Source organism: Oryctolagus cuniculus, chromosome 10 (assembly GCF_964237555.1).
Source record: "Oryctolagus cuniculus chromosome 10, mOryCun1.1, whole genome shotgun sequence".
Classification (NCBI taxonomy): domain Eukaryota; kingdom Metazoa; phylum Chordata; class Mammalia; order Lagomorpha; family Leporidae; genus Oryctolagus; species Oryctolagus cuniculus.
In genome coordinates this window covers 101,302,857-101,325,440 of record NC_091441.1, presented here as the reverse complement: position 1 = coordinate 101,325,440, position 22,584 = coordinate 101,302,857, and the positions used below count along the sequence as shown (strand labels likewise).

At 53.7% G+C, this 22,584-nt stretch overlaps 1 protein-coding gene across 6 annotated transcripts in view; it reads right to left on the bottom strand.

The window, feature by feature from the left end:
- The window catches only part of ELP6 (elongator acetyltransferase complex subunit 6), a 37,688-nt gene extending 22,265 nt beyond the window's left edge, over positions 1-15,423 (bottom strand). Inside the window, exons 1-3 of one of the 6 annotated variants that reach the window (XM_051852518.2) lie at positions 14,484-15,423; positions 8,690-8,781; positions 4,088-4,273 (exon numbers count right to left, since the gene is read on the bottom strand). In XM_051852518.2, the coding sequence (XP_051708478.2) occupies positions 4,088-4,129 (42 nt within the window). In that variant the 5' untranslated portion in view covers positions 4,130-4,273; positions 8,690-8,781; positions 14,484-15,423. The remainder of the gene's footprint in view (positions 1-4,087; positions 4,274-8,689; positions 8,782-14,483) is intronic. The other 5 variants (XM_070050922.1, XM_070050923.1, XM_051852514.2 and 2 more) reach the window with 5 other exon arrangements.
- Positions 15,424-22,584: the final 7,161 nt, after the last annotated feature.

Genomic DNA, 22,584 nt, shown 5'->3' with positions numbered 1-22,584 from the left:
CCCGGCTGCTCCACTTCCTATCCAGCTCCCAGCTAACAGCCCAGGGAAAGCAATGTAATAGGGACGACACACTTGGGTTCCTGCTGCCTAAGGGGGAGAATGGATGCAGTTTCTGGCTCCTGGCTTCAGCCTGGCACAAGAGCCAAAAGCCAAAGAGGGAAGATCTTCTCTGTGCCTCTTCCTCTCTTTCTGCCACTCAGCTTTTCATAAATAAATCTTAAGAACAAACAAACAAACAAACAAAAAAAACATTGACTTGAGGGCTCTAAAGGTCTGTCCCATGAAAGACAGGAGGCTGCACAAGCAGGGTCTACCCAGGAGCCCCCACAGCCTGAAATCCTCCAGCACTCGGGGGCCAGTTCAGACCTGCTGTGGCCTGCCAAGAGCAATGATTTTATAAACTTGGAGACGGGCCCCCCTGAAGGTGGCTGAGTCATCAGAGCTGGCCCAGCCCAGCCTCAGATCTGGGCAGCATTCCCTTAGAGGACTCCATCCCACCTGGGTCACAGCTCTGATGCTGCCCCTCAGCTTCTTCCCCCATGTCCAGCTCCTCCCAGACGTCTCTGCCTGGTGTCCCTGAGAACAGTGTCAGGTGTCTAAAGGTGGGTCTGTCTTCACCACATACCCATCTCCTCCTTCTGGAGATCCAGTGGAAGGCAGTCCATGGCAGCGGGCGCTGGAGCCCTGACACAGGGCCTGGCCACACCCACCCCGCTCAGTGCCTTCCCTCATGACGTCACTGCTGGGGGCACTGGGCCTCTCCTTTCCCTCTTCGGCCTGTGGCTCACAGTGGCCACCCCTCTTCCCACAGCCCCTGAGATGCAAGTCCAATTGCACTTGGGGACACCAAGGCCACACAGGTGGGGTTAGCAAAGGACAGATGTGGGCTCCCTGAGCAGCCAGGACACAGGCTAGGGTGCTGGCAAGATGGCGAGGAAGAGGGGCTGGCGAGGGCTGCAGACCCCCCCCCCCCCATCATCGGTAGATGCCCATTCATTGTTCACTCATCCATTCATGTAGTCTTCCCAGCTGGAAGTGGGGTCTTCACAGTAGGATCTATGACTGAACTCCCAGGGAACCAGGAGACCTTGGCCACATGCCCAGCCTGAGGGCTTCCCAGAGATGAAACAGCACATGCCCATTATCTGTGGCAAACTGGATGGACGGCTCAGTGTGTGCAGAGGGAACGGTGGGGGTGGGGTGGGGTGGGGTGGGGAGGGGAGGGGTTTGCAAGGGTCTGCAGGGGACAGGTGAGGGAGGTCGTGGAAGTCGGAGGGGACTGCTTCCTGCACTGAAGGGAGGGGTGCCAGGCATGGTGGGAAGTACAGCAACACCGGGGACCAACATTGAGCTGCTGGGCAGAGAGAAAACCCACACTGGGGACAGAGGGGAGCGACAAGCTGCCACCCCGTGCCCAGCCTGCTGGCTTCCCCTGGCCCTGCTCTCAGGCTGAAGGACAAGCTGACCTGAGCGGGGAGGCTCCAGGGCCATCCCTGGCTGGGATCACTGGTGGTCACGGCACATTAGAGGCTGTGCACAGGGCAGGCCAGGCCATGCCCGAGGGCCAGGGGCCTTCCTGGGTGCTCTCTGGGCTCCTAATGATCTCAGAGGAAGACCTGAGGGACTTCCCTTCCACACATTCATGCTCACATGGAAATAACGGTAACTGGGACCCGGAACCTGCCTGAGCCACGGCCCCCTGCCCGCCAGCCCTCCAGCTCCCTGGGCTGCTGTCTTTGTCACCAGAACTCCTGGCCTCCCCGGACCTCTGGCCCACAGCTGAGCACCCCTTGGACACTAGAGTGGTTGAAGGCACCAGACCTGGGCCAGGCCTCCCAGAGGGACTGCTCCACGCCACAGCTCCCAGGAGAAAACATCAGGGAGGAAAGGCGCAGACCTGCACGAAACAGGAAACTCAGCAGCACAGACAAGCGACCCCTGAGCCTCACGGGGCTGTGCCCAGGTCACCTCTGTGACTCCAACACCGTCTGGTCCATGGGACGTTGCCTCATCCCTCCCAGACCACAGTGAGTCTTTCTGACTGCTGGGGGTGACCTTCGTAGTTCTCTGAAGTCACTTTTCCATGCAAGTTTTCAGATGCACTCCACCTAGTGCCTGGCCCCTGCTCAACCTGCAGCCCACAGGCCAGGCAGTCCTGTGCCGGGAGGCGGCAGAGCAGTGAGAGCCGTGACCGGGTCAGGGGAGCATCCATTTTACCGTCAGAGGTGGAAGACGGGGCCATCACTAAGACCCCTCTCTCCTTCCCTCCCCAGAACCACGGACGAGAACAGAAGAGCGGGGCTGGGGAAAGGCCCCATCCCTGCAGCTCATCCACATGGGGCCCAAGGGTGCCCCTCCTCTCCAGACGGCCTCCAGCTCCCCTTTCGGCTCACTCCCTGCTCTGCCCAAGATGCTCTGGAAGGCCAGGGTGCTGCCAGGGGCCCTGTGGACTAGAGGAGCCCCAGGCACAGGCCGCCCCGTCCTCTGCTGAACAAGTCCCGCCTGCAGCTGTCTGAGGCCACACCTGGCTGATCCACACACCATGTTGTTAGGCTCGTGGCCCTCGGGGTCTCCTTGTTCTCCACTGACAATGCAGGGAGACATGGGGCATGGACTGTCGCAGCTCCTCTGAAAGACATCACTCTAGACTAGGAGCTCAGTGCCCACCCCTCCTCTGCATCTGCAACCCTGCAGGGTGTGAGCCGCTCCTGCCCATTCCCCTCCCCCCACCCTGGGAACAGTCATTCTCTTCTCTACGGGGTCAACCTTTTTTGGAATCCCCACAGAAGTGACCTGGGGCAGCATTGGTCTTTCTGTGGTGATCCACGTGCAGTCAACTTGATTGAAACATTCCATGGTGTGTACCCAGGAATCCAAACATCATGCTGGCCCCATCCGTGTAGACAATCATGATCTGTGCTCATGAGAATGGTGAACAAAAGGCTAAATAAAATGCAATGCAATTCAGGGCTCAGTGTGAGGGCCCCTCCTCTCACGAGGCTACAGGGAAACAACTTCTCCAGACTCCCAAGGCCACAGTGAGGAGGAGGCTGGCAGGACACCACACCTGCAGGAGGAAGTTTATTGCCATCCTGCAGAGCCCCTGGCAGCCCTGGCTCCCTGCTGGGACACTTCCTTTCTTTGCTGCTCCCTGGGAGCAGCTCCTGTCTTCTAAATGGTCCTCTCCAGGCAGCAGCAGTTGGCAGATGGGAAGGCGCACTCATGGGCACTGCCCCTGTGGTCCCAGCAATCAGGGAGGCACCGGGCATCAGGACAGCTTTGAGGGGAGGGAGTAGCCTGAGCCCGCCCCAGTGTGGCCCTTCTGCAGCACTGGGCACCAGCTCAGGACAGGGGACCAGAGTGTCTTCGATTATAGCCCATCTCGAAGCCCAGGCCCACCAGATAGTTTTGAGCTTCAGGACCTGGGCAGGACCACGACTGTTATTTCTCCTTCTGGTCCAGTGGAGCCCTTGGCTGGGATCTCCCAGCATGGCCTGGGGGAGAAGCGGCTGTCCTGTTCCAGAGGCCCAGCTGCAAGCCCAGGCCCCCCAGGCATTCGTGTGTTTCCTGTTCCTATTCCTTCTCTGGGTCCTCTCTGTCCCATGCTGAGCCGCTGGTGGCCCATGTCTGCCTCCGTGGGCTCTCCCCAGGGTCACAGGTCAGCAATCCAACAGGTGCTCAAGCTCTAGACTCATATAAGATGGAACCTGGTCATAGCCAGACAGGACGTTGTCCTCCAGCTGCACCCAGTTCTTCCCAACAAAGGGCAACGAGCTTTTCACCTCAGTCTCACAGTTCCTCACCCAGGACGGCAGCGTCCTGCAAGATGTCTAACTGTTGTCCCTCAGTTGGTCTGCAGCTCAGGCCTGAGCCCGTTAGTTAATATTCAGCCCAGCATCCAAAATGAGATTTTCTGGTTTTAAGTCTCTGTGCACAATGTACTTGCTAAGGCAGTAGTGCACTGCTGGTGATGTCTGACTGAACACCAAGAGTGCCTCTTCCTCTCACAGGTGACCATGCATTGTTTGAGGTCCTCCTTGCTTGCATAGGTCATGAAAATATATGTTCTAGCAGCTGGGTGCCTTACCTGTAACAGCATTCTGATGTCTGGGAGATGCATGCCCTTCATGATATCCCCTCTTGCTGGAAGCTGGAGGAGTCCCGGTCATCTCAGGCAATGATTTTCCCAGCCACCTGGGTCCTGTTTTGCAGATGCTGGCTAGCTCTACTTGGTTGATGGTCTCCATCGAGGACCTCCTCCTCACTGTGGTTTCTATAATTAAATAGTAAAATGACAGCCATTAGGCCTTCCTTATAAGAGATTGCTTTAAATAAAAATGAATTTAAGGGGCCAGCATTGCAGCATAGTGGTTAAAGCCACTGCTTACGACACCGGCATCCCATAAGGATGCAGGTTTGTGTCCTGGCTGTTCCATTTCCAATCCAGCTCCCTGCTAATGGCCTGTGAAAAGCAGCAGATGATCATCCAAGTGCCTAGGCCCCTGCTACCCATGTGGGAAACCTGTAAGAAGCTCCTGGTTCCTGGCAGCCTGGCCTAGTACTGGCAATTGCAGCCATCTGGGGAGTGAACCAGCAGATGGAAGATCTCTCTCTTTGTAACTCTTTCAAATAAATCTTTTAAAAAAATGAAAATGGATTGAAGACTCTAATTAATCCAAAGCAGACTACTACACAGAAGTCAGGAGAACAAATGCTCATGAAGATGTGGAGAAAAGGGAAGCCCGAAACACTGTGGGTGGGAATGCACACAGCATAACCATCATGGGAAACAGGACAGTCCTCAAAACATCTAAACAGAGCTGTTCCCCATGACAGCTTTCCCACTTCTGGGATTATGTCCAAAGAAACTGAAATCAGCATATGAAAGAGATACCTGCCCTCCCACCTTCCCTGCAGCCCAATTCACAACAGCAAAGACATGGAGTCAACCTAGATGTCCATCAGCTGATGACTGGATAAAGAACACGCAGCATGTATACTTGACAGAATATTAGCCATAAAAAATAACGAAATCCTAATATTTGCAAAGAAATCGGTCACAATGGACTTTTTTTTAGTATTTATTCATTTTTCCCAAAAAAAAACCTTTTATTTAAGGTATACAAACTTCATGCATTTCATAAATACACCTTTTGGAATATAGTGATTCTTCCCACCCACATTCCCACGCCTCTGCCTCCTCCCTCTCCTATTCCCGTTCTTATTTACTGAGATCTATTTACAATTAACTTTATTTTTTTAAGATTTATTTATTTATTTGAAAGTCAGAGTTATACAGAGAGAGAGGAAAGGCAGAAAAAGAGAGAGAGGTCTTCCATCCGCTGGTTCATTCCCCAATTGGCCACAATGGGTAGAACTGCGCCCATCTGAAGCCAGGAGCCAGGAGCGTCCCATGTGGGTGCAGGGGCCCAAGGACTTGGGCCATCTTGTACTGCTTTCCCAGGCCATAGCAGAGAGCCGGATTGGAAGAGGAGCAGCCGGAACTTGAACTGGCACCCATATGAGATGCTGGCGCTTCAGGCCAGGGCTTTAACCTGCTGTACCACAGCACCGGCCCCTTCATTGTGGTTCTGATTTGCATTTCCCTGACAGCTAGTGATCCTGAGCATTTTTTCATGTGTCTGTTGACTAGCTGGATTTCCTATTTTGAAAAATCCTGATTAAGTCCTTTACCCACTTTTTAACAGGGTTGTTTGTTTTGCTGTTGTTGAGTTTCTTGACCTCTTTATATATTCTGGTTATTAATCCTTTATCAGTTGCATACTTTGCAAATGATTTCTCCCATTCTGTTGGTTGCCTCTTTCCTGAGTGCTTCTTCTGCAGTGCAGAAGCTTCTCAATTTGATGTAATCCCATTTGTCAGTTTTGGCTTTGATTGCTTGTGCCTCTGGGGTCTTTTCCAAGAACTCTGCCTATGTCAATGTCTTGCAGGGTTTCATTGGACATCATTATGCTAAGTGAATATTTGTATACCATATCCCCAACCTACAGAATGCATTTTCCTCTGAAGTATATGTGAGACTCTCCCCAGGGTGGACCACATGTTAAGCATCAAGTTCAGTCTCAGCAGAAATGAACATCATACAAACTATTGTCTCTGACTATCATGGGCACAAGTGGGAAATCTATCACAGAAGGCAAACTGGGAAATTCACAAAATGCCACAATGTACTCTTGGACTACCACTGGTTCAAGAAGCAATCAGAAGTACACTTAGGAAACACTCAGTCTGGCGCTGTAGCACCGCCTGCAGTGCCGGCATCCCATATAGGCACGCGTCCCAGCTGCTCCACTTCTGATCCAGCTCTCTGCTATGGCCTGGGATAGCAGCAGAAGATGGCCCAAGTCCTTGGGCCCCTGCACCCATGTGGGAGACCTGGAAGAAGCTCCTGGCTCCTGGTTTTGGATCGGCACAGCTCCGACCATTTTGGCCATCTGGGGAGTGAACCAGAGGATCCACATCTCTCTCCCTCTCCCTCTCTCTCTCTCTCTCTTTCTCTCTCTTTGCTTCTCTGTAACACTGCCTTTCAAATAAACAAATAAATAAATCTTTAAAAAAAAGAAAATACTCAGATTGGGGCTGGTGCTGTGACGCAGCGGGTAAAGTCCTTGCCTGCAGTGTCGGTATCCAATATGAGCGCCAGCTCGAGTCCTAGCTGCTCCACTTCTAATTCAGTTCTCTGTTAATGTGCCTGGGAAAGCAGTAGAAGATGGCCCAATCCTTGGGCTGCTGCATGCATGTGGGACACCCGGAAGAAGCAACTGAGTCCTGGTTTCAGATCTGCCCAGCTCTGTACCTGCATAGGAGACAAGGAAAAAGCACCTGGCTCCTGGCTTCGGATCAACGCAGTGCACAGGACACAGCACGCCGGCCGCAGCAGCCATTGTGGGGTGAACCAACGGAAAAGGAAGACCTTTCTTTCTCTCTCTCTCTCTGTCCACTCTGCCTGTCATAAAAAGAAAAGATGCAGTCTTACTCAACAGGGAGTGCCACTGTTTCACCTTCACCTCTGAAGTTTACTTTCCCTGGCCATTTGGGAAGTGAACCAAGGACTTGGGCCCTCCTCCACTGCTTTCCCAAGCCATAGCAGAGAACTGGATGGGAAGAGGCACAGCTGGGACTCGAACCAGCGCCTCTATGGAATGCCAGCACTGCAGGCAGCAGCTTTACCCACTACACCACAGCACCGGCCCCTACTCTACTTTCAGTCCAGCTCTCTGCTATGACCTGAGAAAGCAGAAGATGGTCCAAGTCCTTGTCTCCTGCACCTGTGTCGGAGACCTGGACCTGGAGGAAGCTCCTGGTTTGGTCTAGCTCAGCCCTGGTTGATGTGGCCATCTAGGAAGTGAACCAGTGGATGGAAGACCTCTCTGCCTCTGCCTCTGCCTCTCTGTAACTCTGCCTTTCAAATAAATAAATCTTAAAAGAAAAAAGAAACCACAAACAGCTTTAAAATTTTTTTATATCCAAAACTACACTAAATATTAAGTCTATTTTCCTGTAAAGTTTTTATGCTTTTTAAAGACTTATTTTCTTATTTCAAAAGGCAGGGAGTTGCACATAGAGAAAGAGAGAGAGACAGAGCTAGAGGGAGAGAGAAATCTTCCATCTACTACTGCACTCCCCAAATGTGGAGCCTACAGGTTTCTTTGTAGTCCCTGCTGCTTCTGCTAGTTATCATTTGTAGTGTCTTATGTAACAAGTCTACTCCCTGCTTCTGAACTTGACTTTGTGTTTGAAAAGAAAATGGAGAAATAATTTGAGGCCAAGGATTTATCTTCCTTCAAAATGGGATTTGTTTTCTTCTGATGGGTGCAGGGGTAGTACTAATCCAAGATCCCCTTAGGCCAACTTCAGAAATCTAAACTGCCTTGTGTACATCTACCCAGGTGACAAGGAGAGTTGTAATTGTTTGAAGGCTGTTTTACTTTTGGTTCCTACTGTGTGGACGGAATTCCACCAGACTCTGGCAAGCCTGAAACTGAATTTTTACCTTTGGAGCCAAAAGTTCTGTTCAGCCTCTCAGAGATCTCTTCTAGATTAGGAAGATGCAGCACCAAATGCTGAAATCCTCTCTCTGGATTTCTTCTTCCTCAGTCTCAGGTCAGGAATGCAATCTGTCTATTGTCTTTATAGCTCTCTAACGGCTTTAAGAAAATACTTTGGCTATTTTCTCTGTTTTTTTTTTTTTTTTTTCTAGTTATCTATCACAGCATTAGTCCTAACTATTTTGTCATTACTGGAAGTCTTTTATCTTTTGAGAAATATAAGAGTTCAAACTTCTAGTACAGTTTAAGGTTTGCAGGAGAGGCCAATGTTGTAGCACAGTGGGTTAAACTGCCTCCTGTGACACTGGCATTCCATGTGAGCACCAGTTCAAGTCCCAGTTGTTCCATTCCTGAATCAGCTCCCTGCTAATGCACTTTGGAAAGCAGAAGATAGCCCAAGTACTTGGGCCCCTGCACCCAAGCCGGAGAGCTGGAAGAAGCTCCTGGTTTTGGCCTGGCCCAGTTCTGGATGTTGTGGCCATTTGGGGAGTAAAGCAGCAGATGGAACATCTCTCTCTCTCTCTCTCTTTCCCTCTCCTTCTCTCTCTGTAACTCTTTCAAATAACATATATCTTTTTAAAAAAATGCTCAGAACTGATTAGAACTTTGCCTGAAGGTACCACTTTTCAGGAAGCCTGCAGCTCTTCATGGGCCTACAGTCCCATTCAATTCCACGTGGGCCGGCAAGTACACCAACAGATCCTCTCATTTTCTGCCCATGGAAAGACAAATGATTATAAGCATGTTGGAAAGCAATTTGATGATATTCATCAAATATTCAGTGCAAACCTTCAGCCCAGCAATTCTACTTGGAATCCAGGTTACAGAGAAAAGCCCACATATGAATACAAATATATATACATAGAAGAACAAACACCTACGTGTAAGACCTGAGTCTGAAACTCCTGGATGAGAACAGGGGAAATGATTCAGGATACTGGAATGCTCAAGGACGTTTTGGGCCAGACACAAAAAGCATAGAAAACAGTGAAAACAGACCAAGAGGTTTCATCAAACTGAAGAGCTTCTGCACAGCAAAGAAAATGCTCAACAAATTGAACAAACTACAGGATGGGAGAAAATATTGGCAAGGTATGTATCTCACAAGGGTTAATAACCAAAATTTACAAGGAATTCCAGTAGCAAAAGGAATCTGACTAAAAAATGGGCAGCAGACCCAAACATTCCTTAAGCAAATGCCCACAAGTACATGGGAAAAAAATGTTCACCAGCATTAATTACCAGGGGATGCAAATCAAAACACGGTGAGATGCTGCCTCACTCCAGTTTGGTTGGCTATTTCCAAAAAGAGAAGTGAACGTGCTCCAGAGGATCTGGAGAGAAGGGAGCCCTTGTACACTGTCGCTGGGAATGCAAAGCAGCACAGCCACCTGTGAGATTCCTCAAAAACTGAACACTGGCCCTTCCACGTGACCCAGCAGGCCCACTGCTGCTGCGTGTCCCGGGGAAAGGAAATCACGGCATGGAACAGACAGCCACGAATGGAAACAGCCTAAGTGTCATCTGCTCGTGATTGGAGTAAGACTGTGGCACATACGCACAACAGACTACTACTCCGCCCCAGAAAAGGATGACAACTTGACACTACAACATCACGGCTGGAACTGGAGGTCAGCATGCCACGTGAAATAAGCCAAGCACAGACAGACGTGTGTCCCACATGCTCTCATGCACATTGGAATCTACACTGGCTGTTCTCATCGTTCAGATGACAATGGTGGTTACCAGAGGCTGAGGAGGACAGGAGTGAGGGAGAGATGGGGAAAGCTTGATTAATGAGTACTAAGTTTCGTTAGCTGAGAATAAGAAGAGCAGCTGTTCAGGCAAGCAGTTAAGATGCCTGTGTCCCACCTCGGAGCACCTGGCTTCCATTCATGGCTCCAGTTCCCGGTCATGCAGCCCTGGGAGGAAGCAATCATGGCCCAAATAACTGCATTCCTGCCTCCCACGTAGACCTAGATTGTGTTCCTGGTCCCTGGCCCTGGCCCTGGCCCTGGCCCTGGCCCTGGCCCTGCCTCAACCCCAGCCACTGCAGGCATTTGGAAGGGAAGCAGCTACTGGGGGCCCTTTCTGTCTCTCTTGCTCTCCTGTCTCTGTGCCTCTCAAAAAATATGAAAGATAAGAGTAATAAATTCAGCTGTTCTATTGCACAGTAGAATATTTATAAATCATAAGGTGCTGTGTATTTCTTTTTTAAAAAACAAGAAAGGATATTAAATGTTTGAGTAGAAAGATATGCTTATCCTGGGGCTGGCACTGTGGCATAGTGGGTAAAGCCGCCACCTGAAGTGCTGGCATCCGATATGGGCGCTGGTTAGTGTCCCAGCTACTCCACTTCCGATCCAGCTCTCTGCTGTGGCCTGGGAAAGCAGTGGAAGATGGCCCAAGACCTTGGCCCCTTGCACCTGTGTGGGAGACCCAGAGGAGACTCCTGGCTCCTGGCTTCAGATCGGTGCAGCTCTGGCCGTTGTGGCCAACTGGGAAGTGAACCAGCGGATGGATGACCTCACTCTCTCTCTCTGACTCTCCCTCTCTCTCTGTGTAACTCTTTCAAAATAAATAAATAAATCTTTAAAAAAATTATTGAAAGAAAAAAAAAGATACGCTTATTCTAATGTTATTATATCACAAATACATGTGTCATAATATCACATGGTACCTCATAAGTATGTATAATTTTTATGTCTTTTAATTAAATTTTTAACAAACTGTTATATACAGGGATGTCTATTGTAGAATTGTAACTAAAAGTTGGAAAAAGGGGTTGTTATTTGACAGAGCTGTTAAGAAGCCTTCATATAGAAAGGCCTGGGTGGGAGATGGTGGCTTTGCACCTCCTAGGACGCAGAAAGTGATGGCTCAAGTAGGTGGGTCCCTGCTACCCACATGGAAGACTTGGATTAAATTCCCAGCTCCCAAGCATTTGGAGAGTGAGCCAGTGATGAAAACTGTCTCTAATTTTATCTTAAAAAAGTTGGAAATAACTTAAATTTTAAAATGGGTAAGAATACAAGAAATACAATGCAAAATAAATGGGTATTCAAAACAAAACAGGTGGTGGGCATTGTGGCACTCACTGCTTGGGATACCCATATCTCCTCTCAGAGTGCCAGTCTGAGTCGTGGCTACTCTGCTTTTTTTTTTTTTTTTTTTTTTTTTTTTTTGACAGGCAGAGTGGACAGTGAGAGAGAGAGACAGAGAGAAAGGTCTTCCTTTGCCGTTCGTTCACCCTCCAATGGCCGCCGCGGTAGGCGCGCTGCGGCCAGCGCACCGCGCTGATCCGATGGCAGGAGCCAGGAGCCAGGTGCTTTTCCTGGTCTCCCATGGGGTGCAGGGCCCAAGCACCTGGGCCATCCTCCACTGCACTCCCTGGCCACAGCAGAGAGCTGGCCTGGAAGAGGAGCAACCGGGACAGAATCCGGCGCCCCGACCGGGACTAGAACCCGGTGTGCCGGCGCCGCTAGGCGGAGGATTAGCCTAGTGAGCCGCGGCGCCGGCTACTCTGCTTTTGATTCAGCTTCCTGCCAATATGCCCAGGTGCTTGTATTCCTGCCACATACATGTGAGACCTGGATCGAGTTCCTGACTCCTGGCTTTGACCTGGCCCAGCACTGGCTGTTGCAGGCATTTGGGGAAGTAAACCAACAGATGGAAACCTCTCTTTGTCTCTCCCTCTCTCTGTCACTCTGCCTTTCAAATAAATAAATCTTAAATTAAAAAGACAATGACAAAAACAATAAAACAAATCTGTGTTCATATCCCCTAAGGTATCTAAGACATGGCAAAAAATTGAAAAGCAAATTGTAGGATGAGAGGGCACTCCAGAAATTCTGTGGAAAAGCTGATTTAAAAGATAAATTCATTTAGATGAAATAAAATTTTCAAATCCATGGCTAATGTCTTCCATGCTCTGCATTTTTCGTGAACTTTGTGAAAACTTCTCGTATTTATGGATTTCAAGATTGCACCGAAGTAAACCTTGAACCCCATTTCCCATGAACTTCTTCAAATACCCTTGTAGAATATGTAGGATCTCATTTCTCTTCATTTATAATGTTAGAAAATTTGTTCGGCCAAGTATGTCAAGTAAAAATTATGTGAGCAAAACAGAACAAAACAGGATTCAGAAATAGAGTGGGTCCCAGAAGCAGACCAGGTCCTGACAATCCCCCACCAACAAAGTGCCAGACAGCATCTGCAGAAGGGGGGTGAGAAGGGGGGAGATACAGAAAACAACTCCATCAGTTACAGCTCAACCAGCTCTAGAAAGCCTGAAAAGTTCATTGGCTCCAGGGCTGCCTTCTTTCAAGGTTTTATTTACTTATTTGAAAGGCAGAGTGAGGGAGAGGGAGAGAGAGAAGAGAAGGACAGAGAAAATCTTCTATCTGCTAGTTCACTCTCCATATGGCCAGGGCCAGGAGCCTGGAACCCCATCATGGTCTCCCACATGGGTAGCAGTGGCCAAGTACTTGGGCCATCTACCACTGCTTTCCCAGGCACATTACCAGGAAGCTTAATCTGAAGTGGACCAGCTGGGACTCGAGCCAGCACTCATATGATTGCCAGTGCCTTAACTCGCTGTGTTACAACACCAGTCCCTGCTCCAAGCCTTTGGCAACCAGGTGGAGCTCCAGGATTGTGATTCAGCTCTCCATGGGTTTGCTCCACTGGGCCAGTGCAGGTGCCCAGTCTAAATCCACAGTCTCCCATAAGTTTTGGTATGTATCTCCTAGTATATATTGATCTATAAATACTTAGGTCTTTTTATTTATTTATTTTTTATTTTTTGACAGGCAGATTGGACAGTGTGAGAGAGAGACAGAAAGGTCTTCCTTTGCCGTTGGTTCACCCTCCAATGGCCGCCGCGGCCGGCACACTGCGCTGATCCGATGGCAGGAGCCAGGTACTTATCCTGGTCTCCCATGGGGTGCAGGGCCCAAGCACCTGGGCCATCCTCCACTGCACTCCCTGGCCACAGCAGAGAGCTGGCCTGGAAGAGGGGCAACCGGGACAGAATCCGGCGCCCCAACCGGGACTAGAACCCGGTGTGCCGGCGCCGCTAGGCGGAGGATTAGCCTAGTGAGCTGCGGCACCTGATAGTGAGAGAGAGAGAGAGAGAGAGAGAGAGAGAGAGAGAGAGAAAGGTCCTCCTTTTTGCCGTTGGTTCACTCTCCAATGGCCGCCACGGCTGGCGCACCGCGCTGATCTGAAGGCAGGAGCCAGGTGCTTCTCCTGGTCTCCCATGGGGTGCAGGGCCCAAGGACTTGGGCCATCCTCCACTGCACTCCCAGGCCACAGCAGAGAGCTAGCCTGGAAGAGGGGCAACCGGGACAGAATCCGGCGCCCCGACCGGGACTGGAACCTGGTGTGCAGGCACCGCTAGGTGGAGGATTAGCCTATTGAGACGCGGCGCCGGCCAGTACTTAGGTCTTTAAAGCAAAGGGAGGACATTCAAAGGTCTCCTAAAGTTTTGCCAGGCAGACGTGTATTCTCCAAATGCCTTCAGAGGAAGAGGAGCAAGGCTACAAGATACTGCAAAAACAAAGAGGGTTAAAGGAGGTCAAGTGAGCTCTCACTTTCCTCTCACGGGTTTTGGCCAGATGTCTTTTCCAAGGCTCTTTTGCCTTGCTATCAAGAGGAACAAGACGCGGCTGGCGTTAGCTGGTTAAGCCAGTTTGTGTCCCAGCTGCTCCACTTCCAATACAGCGCCTTACTAATGGCCTGGGAAAAGCAGCAGATGGCCCAGGTTTTTGGGTCCCTGCACCCACATGGGAGACAAAGAAGAAGCTCCTGGCTTCGGCCTGACCCAGCCCTGGCCATTGTGGCCATCTGGGGAGTGAACCAGAAGATGGAAGATCTCTGTCTCCCTCTCTCGCTCTCTTTCAAACAAATAAATCAATCTTAAAAAAAAAAAAAAAAAAAAAAAAAGAGGAACAAGACAAGCATCAGCATCATGGCTAGAGGAGGTCACCACACACTGACAACGTTCGTGCCACCAAGCAGACGGAGCCATTCCAAACGAGGCCCTGTAGAAACCTACTAACCAGGAGCCTCCACAGTATCTGAAGAAACAGACCTACAAGGAAAAGCTCAAATCAATCGTCAGGGTGGGACAGGCGAAGCAGAAACAAAGCCAGAGGGAAACTTCCCTGTGTTGAATTTTCAACCCCGTGACTGGTTTTGGCCAAAATGGACAGCAGCAGGTAGGGACCCTGAAGGGTGCTAGTGGGCGGCCCCACACCCGCCCCTACACTGGCTGCTCCTTTCCTGACCTCAGCTCCCGGCCGGCGTGGAACAGCCCGCGTCGGGGGAGCCACGCCAGGCCTAGTCCCCAGAAGTCACGTGTGTGGCCCTGTTTCGCAGAGGGTGCTGGAGCTCGGCTCTGGCACCTACCCAGATCCTGTGCAGGCCAGGGAGGCTCTCAGGAGACACCAGGCACTGGAGCTGCAGGTGTGGGCAGGCTCTGCTGAGGACTCCTGCTGCCCTGGTGCTCCGGCCGACTCCTGGGTCCTGGCTCGGGCCGTCAGGTCGCACTCATGAGCGCTGGGATGGAGGCGATGGGCTCTGTGCCTGCCTGGTCCTCGGCCTCCCTGTCCCAGTGAGCAGGGACCTGCTGCGGGGCGCCCACCTGCTGGCCCTCCTGGCTGGGAGAAAGCAAAGGCCGTCACCCCTCTGCTCCCAGGAGGGGCCCTGCCTCTCCCAGCACGCCCACCCTCCTCCCTCCTGTCCATGCCCGGGATGGATCCCTGCCTGGCACACTGTAGGTGCTCGTGGATTCAGGGACCCAAAGGAGGAGGAGGCAGAGAGAGCGGTGGCTGCAGGGGTCAGCCTACGGAGCGGCCCCCGTTTCTCCCCCTCAAGCCCAGCTGCTCCTCCTTTCACAAGCCCAGGGTCAGTCTGTCCACCTTCCTGGGGTGCCTGCCCCAGGTGAGCGCGGTTCCGGGCAGCACAACAGGGGGAGGGGTGGGGGGACTATGCCCGGGCACGGCTCAGGGGTGCGCGAGCGGCCAGCGCCGCCTCCACGGGTCTTCACCGTCTGGGGAAAGGCAAGGCACGAGCGAGACCCGAGGCAAGACGTGGGTGGACACTGGGTGTTGGGCTCTCGGTCAGAGGCGGCGGAACCCGGCTGGCGCTGAGAAGCCAGGCCGAGCTGGAGGCCCGGTAGGGCTAGAAGGGCTGACGGGCCAGGGCGGCCCAGCTGCAGGTCGGTTCCCCAGGCGCCTGCAGTCCCTGCGAGCGGCAGTGCCCGACGGCAGGGGGCTCGGACCACGGCGCCACCGCCCGCCTCAGCCGGCGGCGACCCAAGCAGGCAACGGCCGCGTGGCGGGCACGCAACGGTTAGGCGGTGGGCGGGGCTGCGGCGGCCGGGGGCGGGGCTGCGGCGGCCGGGGCGGGGCTGCGGCGGTCGGGGGCGGGACTTCCTGTGTCCGCTGTGCTGAAGAGGGACGAGGTCAAGTTGGAGTCTCCAGAGTCGGGAGCCGGTTAAATTCGTTCACTCATTCATTCATTCCTTAAGGACTTTCTACCCCGAACTTAGCGCACCCCTCACCTGTTGTAAGGAGGACGACGGTTCCTGGCCGCTCCCTCCCTCTGTCAGCCCCACCTCCCTCCCTTAATAAAGCAAAGGAGGTGCTGGGCTCGGCAAGCTCGGGTCCCCCTCAGCCTTTAGCTTAAAGGAGCGTCAGAGTTCTGTGAGGACGTCATGAGGCCCAACTCAAAGATGAGACGGGCTCAGAGGGGTGAAGCCGTGGGACTCGGATCCCTCGTCTCTTGGGGAGCAGCCCTGGCTGGAAACCCAGAGTCCTGACTCCAAAGACGGGCTTGTCTGCCAGCCACCCACGCTCAGAGCCCTGGCTGCTGCCCTGACGCCAAAGACCACGGCACCCCACAGGGCTGGGCGGCAGGGGCAACCCGCAGAGGTGACTGGCTGGAGGGGACAGGGTAGGCTCCTCGGAGGAGGTGACAAAAGCCGGTGGGCCGGTGCCGCAGCTCACTAGGCTAATCCCCCACCTGCGGTGCCGGCACCCCGGGTTCTAGTCCCGGTTGTGGCGCCGGTTCTGTCCCGGTTGCCCCTCTTCCAGTCCAGCTCTGTGCTGTGGCTCGGGAGTGCAGTGGAGGATGGCCCAGGTGCTTGGGCCCTGCACCCCATGGGAGACCAGGAGAAGCGCCTGGCTCCTGGCTTCGGATCAGCGCAGCGCGCCGACCGCAACACGCTGGCCATAGCGGCCACTTGGGAGGTGAACCAACGGAAAAAGGAAGACCTTTCTCTCTGTCTCTCTCTCTCACTAACTCTGCCTGTCCGAAAACAACAACAACAACAACAACAACAAAAACAGTTGTTGGGCTCTGCCTGGCACAGGGAGGAGCAGGTGAAAAGGCATAGAGGGGTGAAAACAGGGGGGAGGTTCAGGGAAGGGATGGGGACTGGTGTACCCCTAGTGCACAGCCCCAGAGGGCAGGGCAAAACTAAGGTTAAGTGGAGCTTGATAGGGCGCCCATTGAGGGAGAGGAGCTCCACTCAGCAATTAGTTTGTTCAAGAGCGTGGGAGCTGAGGTCACACACACAGTAACCACTTTCCATGCACCGCGCATTGTAAGGGTCTGTCTGCTGGGCGGATGCGGCTGATCTCTGCAAGAAGACAGTGGGGCTCAAGAAGCCTGAATGACTTGCTCAGTTCCCATGGCTCCAGGGCCAGGACTGGAGGGAGGCATTCTGGCATCATGCAATAGCCTCAGGAAAGAGGGGACGAGTGTGACAAGGTGAGGTCAGCAAGGAATGCGGCGTCCAGCCCCCGCAGCAGACCTGTGGAGGAACAAGCGCCTTTGGCAGGAGGGCCTGGTCCTGTAGCCCACGTAGCAGAAGCCATCACACAGAAGGAAGCTGGAATTCGGACTTGGAACCCAGGCACTGTGATGTGGGATGCAGGCGTCTCAAGAGGCATGATTGGAGTTTTGTTCTAGCGCAGTGGGACCAGCGTCAGATCGACCAGGACAAACCTGTAGTGGCACCGATGTCCAGTGAGGGAGATGGCATGGCCCCAGGGCTGGGGCGGGGCTGTTGGAGGGCGGGGCTCAGGTGCTCCTGAAGCGAAGCAGGGCCCAGATAGGCTCACAGCAAAGCTCGGCTGTGTGAGAAGGGATTCAGGCCTGTCTGGGACAGCAGAGTGGATCCAGGGCCCCGGTGCTGTGGGAATCACAAGGTTAGATGGACATGGCACCTGGCATGGGAATGGAGACTGCCTCCCTATGCCAACGGGACTTGGGTGCTCTATCCAAGCACGGGGTGATTCTTGCTTACTGATAGGTGAGACGGAGGAAAGCAGCTACTGACCCCTAGGGGCTGGCCCGGCCCTCGCGGGGAGGCCTTACTGTTCTCCAGTTGAGCACAAGCGATTTCACTCCACGTCCACATGAGACAGATCATGACAGGTAAGACAGAACTAGGCCACTCCACAAGCACCTTGAATAGAAAACATCAACATTGTCCAAGCCACAAACAACCAAGCATCCTCCCTCCTGGCTACTCAGAGTACTGCTTCTTTGCCATATACAGCTCTCCCCCCCTACAGATAAGATTCAGTAACAGACTCCAACCTAGCATTAATCCGGTTGATTCGTCAGGTGTTTGACTGCAACCCATCCTGAGCCAGGCTGTGTGTCCTCAAGCGCTCCCCCAGGCCACCAGCCAGCCCCCAACTTGCCGTTGTTTCCCCCGAGGAGGTGGCTCAGGTTCCCCGTGCAGTTCAGCCTCCCTCACAGCAAACAGCAGGAGACAACTTTTTCAGCCTCAGGTGTGCTCTTGGTTAGTGATCGTCAGCTGGACAGAGTTGACATAATTCCAAATGACAGAGTTTTAAAGAGTGAAGTTTCCTTTAAGATTTTTTTTTTGCTTTATTTTCACTCCATTTGAAAGGCAGAGAGACAGGCACAGAGAAATCTTCCATCCAGTGGTTTACTCCCCAACTGCCAGCAATAGCCAGGGCTGGGCCAGGCCAAAGCCAGGAGGCTGAAACTGCATCTGGGTCTCCCACACAGAGGGCAGGGACCCACGAACTTGAGGCATTGCCTCCTGCCTCCCGGACATAGTTAGCATTAGCAGGGAGCTGGAATCGGGAGCAGAGTGTAGACTCAACCCCAGGCACTCTGATCAGGGATGGGGGTGTCCCAAAGGAAGTCTTACCTGTGACACCAAATGCCTGCTCCTTGTCCATTTTTAAAATTTGAGTTTTGAGACTTCTTTTCTTTTTTTTTTTTTTAGATTTATTTATTTGAAAGTCAGAGTTACACAGAGAGAGGAGAGGCAGAGAGAGAGAGATAGAGGTCTTCCATCCAATGGTTCACTTCCCAGTTGGGTGCAACAGCTGGAGCTGGGCTGATCCAAAGCCAGGAGCCAGGAGCCTCTTCTGGGTCTCCCATGTGGGTACAGGAGCCTAAGGACTCGGGCCATTTCTGCTGCTTTCCCAGGCCACAGCAGAGAGCTGGATGCGAAGTGGAGCAGCCAGGTTTTTAACCCAGCACACATATGGGATGCCAGCACTTCAGGCCAGGGTGTTAACCTGCTGTGCCACAGTGCAGGCCCCGAGACTTCTTTTCTTTTTAACTTTTTATTTATTTGAAAGGCAGACTTACAGAGAGAGCGAGCTCTTTAATCCACTGATTCACTCCCTGCATGGCCACAAGTCTAGGGGGTGAGCTGTTGGGCCAGGCTGAAGGCAGGAGCCTGGAACTCCTTCTGGGTCTACCATGAGGGTAGCAGAGGCCAAGCACTCAGGCTGTCTTCAGCTGCCTTTGTTGTCAGAGAAGCAAAGGGTCCTTGTCTTCTCACAAGACAGAATTCAGGCATGAGACAGAGAGCAGGGGAAAGCAACATAGCAATGTTTATTAGGGTAGGGACATCTGTAAGAATGGATGGGCACCTCTCCAGACAGGACCTGAGAGAGAGTGCCTAATGCAAATTTAGGCTGGGTTTTTTAAGGAGATGGGTCTTGCCTTCCCTCCCCTTCTCCTTCTTCTCCTCCCAGAACAAAGGACTTATTGGGTGTAAATACAAAAAATTCCTTTCTGAGTTTTTCCCATTGAAGTTGTCAGTTACAGGGGAAGCCTGGCTGGTGTCACCCCGCCTTAGAGGAAGGATGTTTATCAGGCCAGGTAGAAGGGGCAGGACCCCCCTGGAAGGTCATCAGGATCTGGGCAGGACTCTGAAGTGCAGATACTGGGCTGCACCTGGAAGGTTATCGGGATGACTTTGAGATATGGATGCTGGACCGCTGTAGATGTCAATTCCTTAGGTCTTTGTCACACACACACATAAGCTCATTTATGACCTCCTACCTAACACCTTCCCATGGTTTTATGTCCATCTTGAACAGAGCAGGGCAGGTGTGGGAAATTCAAACAGAGACGGGTTTGATACAAGAGTGCTGGAGGGAGTGGAGGAGCCGCAGGGCCAAGGGGATTTAACCCCCGCAGTCATGGAGCGGCTGGTGGCTCCCCTGGGCAGTGGCTCCTGGAGCTGCCACGGCCCCCTCTGCCCACTCGCCCGCCGCTGTCATCCTTTGGCCTTCACCCGTGAGTCAGGTCTTCCAGCTCCTTTTGCCTCCCCTGAGCTCAGACACCTCCAGCAAGCACCACTGGGATCACGGTGCCTGCTCTACAGCCCCCAGCCCCGACGCAGCCAGGACCCCCGGCTGTTCTCTACGCTGGTGACTTTCGCCACTGAAAGCCGCCACAGGGCCCTGCCAGGCCTGCTCCCAGGACAGCTGCATCAACACGGGGTGTTCCCTCTGCCACCCTGTCTCTAAGTTGATGACTTGCTTCCTCCTACGTGCTGCCTGGCACCTCCTGCACTGTGACAACAGTTATCATAGCCTGGAGCTGAAGGTGAACCCATGGAACTCACTGAATGTGGCAACAGGGAGGAAAAAAAAAAAGCTGGAAGCAGGTGTGGGTTATTTCCTGCACATCCATCAGAGGGCAGCAGACACTGGCTAACGTGTGCTCTGAACAGCAGGCGGCCTGGGCACACAGTCCCCGTGGTACGTCTCACAGCCCGTCAGCCCCACTGTCCCGCCCTGCACACCCAGAGTACCCCTCTAGGGGAAGCCCTGCAGGGGTGTCCTCGGGCTCTCCTGCTCCAACTCCCCCACCCCGGAATCCTCTCCTTGGCTTCAGATCTGGCTGCCCTGACTTCCTGTCCTGCCCTCTTGCTCCAGTCCCGGGGCCCCAGACACAGCCACACTCGGAGTCTGGGGACTCACCCCAACGTGTCTGCAGGGCTCTGCCACACTCAGTGTCTCAGGACTTGCCCCAACATGTCCGCAGGGCTCTGCTTCCCGAGGCCTTCCCTGTGCTGGCCCCAGAAACGCATCACCAGGTGGCCTTCCAGGGGCACCGTGGGAGCAGCAGTCACCGCACAGCCTCACCCCTCAGCTGCATTGGGGTCCTGTGGCCTCATCCCTCAGCTCCACTGGGGTCACAGCTCCCCCGGTGACCCGGTGGAGTGGGGGATAACCCGGGACGGATCGTTTCTGTCCAGTGTGGGGCATTGATGGGCCACACTTGCTCCAGAATGCCCTCCTGAGGCTTTGACCAATGTTCAAGTTCTTCCTGTGCCCGATCCTCTTCCTCCCCCTTCTTTCCCACATGCTGACACCCCCGCCCGCACGCGCACACACACACACTCACACACGGAAACTCCACCTCGATGCTTGCTTCTGGAGAGACTAACTTGCAAGGCCCAGGCACCAGCCCTCTGCCCACCCTGCTCCACTGGTCACTTGCCAGCCTCTCCCTGGTAACTCAGTGCCCTTCCTCAGCAGAAGGTAGGCTGGGCGGCAAGAGTGTGCACCCAGCACCAAGAAGAATGCCAGTAGTACAGTGGGCTCTAAGTGTGATGAATGAATGAATGGGAGAGAGAGAGAGACAGGGGTCCATGGTTGGTTTGTTGCAAAGGATGGGAGCGGAGGCTTGGCTCTTGCAAATGGCTGAGCTGAGCTGAGGTCATGTACTCGGAATGGAAGCCCAGCAGGGAGTGGGACAGCAGGACAGGCTGGAGGAGGGGTGCTGCTGGGGTCTGGCACAGCCGGCAGAGGGTCTCCCAGACAGGGCACCTGCAGGACAGGGGACTGGACAGTTTCCAGTCGGCACCTCTCCCCTCCAGTTGAGGCAGGGTAGTGTTGATTGCCTGTAGCTGTCTTCTGGGCCCCGCCTCCTCGCTGCCCCCTCTGTTGGAGCAGCCAGGGCACAAGAGACTCATACCTGAGTGACAGGCGGAGCGCACAGAGTGGGGGCAAGGCTGCCGTTGGAGGGGTCTGCGGGAGGGGTCCTCGGGGGCCATGCTGATGAGGAGATGAGTAGTGTGTGGTTTAGACAGGCATGGAAGGCACAGCGCTGGCTACATCAGACCGGGCAAAATGGGAGCCAGGAGGGGCTGAACCAGGCCTGGCGGCGGGGGTGGGGAGAGGAAAAATGTTAGAAAAGTATCCAGGCTGGGGAGGTGACAAGGCCTCTGGGCAGTGGGCCACACGGGAGGGCTGGGAAGAGGGGACAGGTTCAATCTATGTGCTGGTGGTCTTGGAGGACACAGAGGTAGCTGCTTCTGGCAGCTCTGCATGGAAACCTGGCACCCAGTTAGGGGCCTGGGTCAGGGACCAGGGAGGACTGGCCCTGCTCCGTCTCCCTGAGCCTCACCCGTGTCTGTGTGACCCTCTGTGGGTAAGCCGGGGCCCTAGTGTCCCCATTGTCAATCCCCACAGAGGCTGGAATACGTGGCTATCTGCGTCCTCCTGTGCCGACATTCCAAGACTGTGCTTACCCTGGGACATCCCAAGCCTGCAGTGGCTCAAGCCTCTGCGGCAGGGTGAGGAAGTCCACGCAGGCCCTGCAGCTCCGGCCTCAGGCAGAACTGGACGGGGCCCAGCTCCCTGTGCCCCCGCAAAGCGCCAGGCTTGGAGGGTGAGGGGTCTGCAGTTCCCCATGCAACCTTTTGTTCCTGACAGTGGGGCTTTGCAGGCCAATGAGAACGCTGCCCTGGGAATAAAAGCCCCTTGTTCAGACCTCTGAGTCCTAATCCCCTACGTGCTATCAGCAGCGGAAAGCCAGAGCCGGCGGCAGCCAGGCCCCTCTGATTCCCCGCCAGCCGTCCCTCGTCCCACACTCTGGTGCCAGCCCCGGCCGCCCCAGCCAAGCAACCAACCACGCAGCTGAGTGCAGTTGCCACACGGGCCTCTGGGGATGAAGTGGTCACATTGGGAGCTGTGGCCAGGGCTTGGCTGGCCCAGGAAAGACTGAACGCTCTCCGTATCCTGGGTGCTATCAGCCAGTGCAGAGCCCCTGCTTGGCTCTCTGTGGCCTGACCCCGTGGTACTGCTTCCCAGCCCTGGGAACCCAGCTTGTTGTCTGAGCGATACGGAGACCAGGACTCGGGGAGGAGGGTCCCAGGGTCTCCCTTGGCTCACTCATCCCTTTAGGTAGCAGAGGGAACCCCAGCTCTCAG